Source organism: Nicotiana attenuata, unplaced genomic scaffold (assembly GCF_001879085.1).
Source record: "Nicotiana attenuata strain UT unplaced genomic scaffold, NIATTr2, whole genome shotgun sequence".
NCBI lineage: Eukaryota > Viridiplantae > Streptophyta > Magnoliopsida > Solanales > Solanaceae > Nicotiana > Nicotiana attenuata.
This window is the reverse complement of record NW_017671097.1, coordinates 145,034-150,267: the sequence shown is the minus strand read 5'-3', so window position 1 is coordinate 150,267 and position 5,234 is coordinate 145,034. Positions and strand designations below refer to the sequence as shown.

Here is a 5,234-nt window from a genome sequence, read left to right as displayed (position 1 = left end):
GGGGGGTATAATTTTTTTTTTAAATATATGGGTTTGACTCCTTGACTGTGAGGAGTTTGTATTCCGTTGCCTGCTAAAAAACAATCTTAGAGGATAGAACATAATTAGTATTATTATGATGGTTTTTGTTTCTATTCATCCAGATATTCCAGATAACAAATGGGAAAAGCCTCCCAGGTAAGAATTGTGATTCAACGTAAGATTTTAAGTTTTTTATTATGAAAAGCCAGTGAGTTATACCATTGGCTGAGAGGTGAATAATACCTAAATTCTTCCCGAATGCATCAGTTATAAGACAATTGAAGAAAGTATGCATAATGGTCTCATCCTCAGTTTTGCACATTGGACAAACAACGTCAATATTCATACCAATATGGATAAGATAAGATCTATCGTGAAAACATCTCCGCAGGAGAAATGTTATCTTGTTAGGGCAGTTGAAATGCCAAATCCATGTAAAATCTATGTCATTGTCGTCCCGACCATCAACGAGAGTGTAACATGATTTTATACTAAACTTGCCATTGCTACTAAGGGAGCAAAATAGGGACGTCGGGAGTAGTAGCGCGTTGGGAGAGATTTAAAGTGCTAATGTTATCAGTAATACAACAGGAAAGGTCAAAAGACAAGTTAGAAAAAATGCGTTAGTTCTCTAATTTTTTAGATTGTGGTCGGTCATATTGAGAGGCCCTTGAATGGAATTTCTTAGACATGGAGTGTTGAGGATCCATCTGGAATTCCAAATATCAATGCTACACCTTTCATTGATAGTCCAAAGGATCCCTTTATCTTGCCATTTGATCCCACTCCCGTGTTTATTTTTCCTTCTTTTCTGTAAGTTTGCTATATCTTGCACCACTGTATTTGCCAATTTGGTAAATGAATCTCTAATTGTTTGTTTTTCGTGATGTATGATGTATGCCTCAGACAGCATCTCGTTATGCAATTGGTTTGAAGATATTGAATCAACTTGTGTCAGAGATGAATCAGGTTAGTCTTTTCATAAGGCTTAGTTCTTTTATGACTTTCCAAAACGATGTGGATGAAATCCAGAAAGGGAAGCTAGTAAAGGAGACACCATGCGAGGTTTCAACTGCGGGAGTTGTAAATTCATATAAATATGTTGTTGCTGAATGACATATCCTAAAATGTTGTGTTTTACCCTTTCATTTAGTGTGCCCTGTTCTCCTAATGGGTTGTGCTTGTACATAAAAAATATTCATTATTCTTGCAACTTTCTTACAGTGATTCTTTTGCAATCTGATATGTTAAAACATGTGACAGTCCCTAGATTTTGACATCAATATAGTATTAAATTATTCTTCCTCTTGCTGTCAAATTATATGGTTGTATCCTATTAACTGTTATCCTTTCAGTCCAGCTCCTGGTTTAATTCAGGCAACTCTTGAGATCATTATATTGGAATTTGCTTTAGTATAATGAGTTGAAGAGTGTATTTTTGTTGCTAATTTTGCAATTTTATAACTAGGTACTATTTCTTCTGATTTCAAGTGGTCTGATATGGACCTAATAATGGATAGATTAACCTTATAAATTGATTTAGGTTCTTTTAATCAGCCCGTTCATACAGCTATACGTTTTCTTGTATCCAGCCCAGTCCTGGATTGCCATCAGCGCAGCATCGTAGGGTGGCTTGCTCCTACAGAGATCAATCACTTCTTCAAGTATTCCAAATATCCTTGACATCAATGGCCCAGCTGAAAAATGACGGTAATGCTTCATCAGATACAATCGTAATTCTGATATTTGACGTTGCTATGTGTATTTAATTTAGGGATTTTGACAAAGTTGGCTTCTTGGCAAAAAAGTATAACAGCCGCTAGCCCTATAATTTATCCAACACCTTCTAGCCAAAAATGACTTGCCTATGAAAAGAGAAACCCCCCAGCATTCCTCCCAGCGAACAATTTGAACCCATGAGATCTCAAACGATTTGTCCTTCCCAGGATCACTAATATTAGTCCAATTTAAGTAGATATCAATGATTTACAGCAGAAGACAACAACAATAATGACAAACCCAGTGGGATCCCAGATCATACCTCTCCGGTAGACCCCGCCTCAAGAACAGTGATAAAGAAGCAATAAACAGATAATAGCAACAACAGTGGGGCCAGTTTGATTTATTTATTTTTAGCTGCCACGTGGTGTATAAATCTCTTTAATTTACTTATCTCACTATTGTTGCTTATTGTTAATATGCAGTTGCAATTTCTGAGAATATGGTTAGCAGCAAACTACAAGAACTGGCTCTTGCTCTGTCACTAAAATGTTTATCATTCGACTTTATGGGAACAACGGTTGATGAAAGTTCGGACGATTTTAGCACAATTCAGGTGTTTTTATCTTCCGTAACATGCATTTATCAAGCTGTCTAACCTATCTGCAAATATCATATTGCTCACTTAACATTGTTGCAGATCCCATCTTCGTGGAAGCAAGTCCTGGAGGACCCATCGACGGTGCAGATTTTTTTTGACTATTATGAGATCAATAAGCCTAACATTTCAAAGGAGGTCAGTATCATACTGTTTCCGGTGCCTTCAAGTGTATTTTTGCTTCAATGTTATGATTATTTAGCTTGCTTTGAAACCATGATAAAAGTATTCTGTTATCAAATCTCCAGTTGCTAGTCTATAATGGCTGGGACTTTGAGCTTTTTCAGAAGCTAATTTTGTCACTCTGCTTTGGAAAAAGTAAACTTTGACTGTGCATGTCCCTTTTGCGGCGACCACTAATTCTTTTAATTCTGCCGGAAACATGTAAATGCTATATTGGTGTTACTATTGTTGTTATGTTAAGATTTTTAAGCAAATTATCATTTTAATCCTTCGAATGATTTTTGAACTATTTTGGAAATCACTCCTTTGATCAATACCAAAAGAAAAATGGGTTTGCTAAGAATTTCACTTGTTCACAGGCTTAATTAATTATATGTATGTCTCATCTTTTTTCTTGTAATGGTTTACTACTACATTCATCTGACAGGTGACTTGAACAATAAAGTCGAGTTGCTAAACTACTATCAAGATTCTCTTTTCAGTCCACAATTCAATTTCCCAATCTTGTAGCAGTAAATTGACTAGTGTAACAAGTTTAATTTTGTTCAGGCATTGGAGTGTTTAATCCGGCTGGCTTCAGTGAGGAGATCACTGTTTACAAATGACACTTCTAGAGTGAAATACTTAGCACACTTGATGACAGGAACCAAAGACATTATGCAGACTGGGAAAGGTGAATAAGATTGTTGTATCTTAAATATCTTGCTTTAAATATTCTGGTCGTTTTTATAGCCATCTTGACCATAGCGGATGGTGTTAGTTTTATGGGCGTTATATTTATAACTTTGAAGAACAAGATTTGCCTCTGTATTTTCTGTCATTTCTCCCCGCGGTTTTATGGTATTTTTCTATTTCAGTTCTTGTTATCAAATTATTTTATTCTAAGAGTTGCTTTATATCAAATTTATATTTTGTACTATATTTTTGTTATAGCAATATAACAAAATGAGTAGGGGGACAAAAGTATTGTGCTGGGTGAGTTGGAGCACCCCGAGAGTCGGCGGGATTTTGGGTATTGTAGGCGTATTAAGGTGCAGGAGGTGGAAGGGGATATGCGCAAGATGAGTAGGGGCAGAGCGACGGGGCCAGACGAAATTTCAGTGGAGTTTGGAAAGAACGCGGGTCGAGTAGGCATGGTGTGGCTCACTGGGTTGTTTAATATCATTTTTAAGACGAAAATGATGCCCGAGGAATGGAGGTGGAGTACGATGGTTCCGTTGTACAAGAACAAGTGTGGTATCCAAAATTGCAATTATTATAGGGGTATAAAGCTGTTAAGCCACACTATAAAGATTTGGGAGAGGGTGGTGGAAGTCAGGATGAGCAGAGCGTGTTTAGTTCCGAGAACCAGTTCGGATTCGTGCCGGGGCGCTCGACTATGGAAGCTATTTATCTGGTGAGGAGATTAGTGAAGCAGTATAGCAAAAGGAAAAAAGACTTGCATATGGTGTTTATCGACCTTGAAAAGGCATACGAGAAAGTGCCGAGGGAAGTTTTGTGGAGGTGTTTGGAGGTTAGTAGCGTTTTGGTAGCGTACACTAGGGTGATTAAGGATATGTACGATGGTGCTAAGAGTCGGGTGAGGACGGTGGGAGGGGACTCAGAGCACTTTCCAATTGTGATGGGGCTGCACCAGGGATCGACTCTTAGCCCGTTTTTATTAGCCTTGACGATGGACGTGCTGGCGCGGCACATACAGGGGAAGTGCCATGGTGCATGCTATTTGCTGACGATATAGTGTTGATCGACGAGACGTGAAGTGGGGTCAACGCAAGGTTGGAGGTATGGAGGCAGACCTTGGAGTCTAAAGGTTTCAAGTTGAGCTGGATTAAAATAGAATATCTAGAGTGCAAATTCAGTGACGGGGCTCAGGAGTCACACGTGGATATGAAGCTTGATACTCAAGTTATCCCCAAGAAAGGTAAATTCAAGTATCTCGGGTCTATTATCCAGGGTAACAAGGAGATTGACGAGGATGTCGCACATCGTATTGGAGCGGGATGGATGAAATGGAGGCTTGCATCTGGCGTCTTATGTGATTGGAATGTGCCGCTGAGACTTAATGGTAAATTATACAAAGTGAGGGTCCGACAACTATGCTATATGGGGCGGAGTGTTGGCCAAGTAAGAACTCACATGTGCGGAAGATGAAAGTAGTAGAAATGAGGATGTTGAGTTAGATGAGTGGGTATACCAGGAGAGATAAGATTAGGAACGAAGCTGTTCGGGACAAAGTGGGAGTGGCCTCCGTGGAGGACAAGATGCTGGAGTCGAGGCTGAGATGGTTCAGGCACGTATAGAGGAGAAGCATTGATGCTCCTATCAGGAGATGTGAGAGGCTGGCCATGGCGGGTTTGAGAAGAGGTCGAGGTAGGCCAAAGAAGTATTGGGGAGAGGTGATTAGATATGATATGTCGCGGCTTCAGGCTTCAGCTTACTGAGGACATGACCCTTGATAGGAAGGTATCAGGGTCGATGATTAGGGTAGAAGGTTAGTAGGTAGTTGTAAGTTTCTCCTTTTTTTTACCAGTTACTTTAGTAGCACTCAGGTTCCTGCATATTCTTAAGTAGATCGTTACTTCGTCGTGTGATTTAGTTCGCTTCTATTATCGTATTTCCTGTTGTTAGTGTTTAGTACTAGTAATTCCCCCCC

At 39.3% G+C, this 5,234-nt stretch overlaps 1 protein-coding gene across 2 annotated transcripts in view; it reads left to right on the top strand.

Moving 5' to 3' along the window:
• The window catches only part of LOC109205904 (exportin-7-A), a 54,939-nt gene that overhangs the window by 11,189 nt on the left and 38,516 nt on the right, over positions 1 to 5,234 (top strand). For both annotated transcript variants that reach the window (XM_019368662.1, XM_019368663.1), the window contains exons 4-8: positions 928 to 990; positions 1,614 to 1,731; positions 2,226 to 2,356; positions 2,441 to 2,536; positions 3,131 to 3,254. In XM_019368662.1, the coding sequence (XP_019224207.1) occupies positions 928 to 990; positions 1,614 to 1,731; positions 2,226 to 2,356; positions 2,441 to 2,536; positions 3,131 to 3,254 (532 nt within the window). The remainder of the gene's footprint in view (positions 1 to 927; positions 991 to 1,613; positions 1,732 to 2,225; positions 2,357 to 2,440; positions 2,537 to 3,130; positions 3,255 to 5,234) is intronic.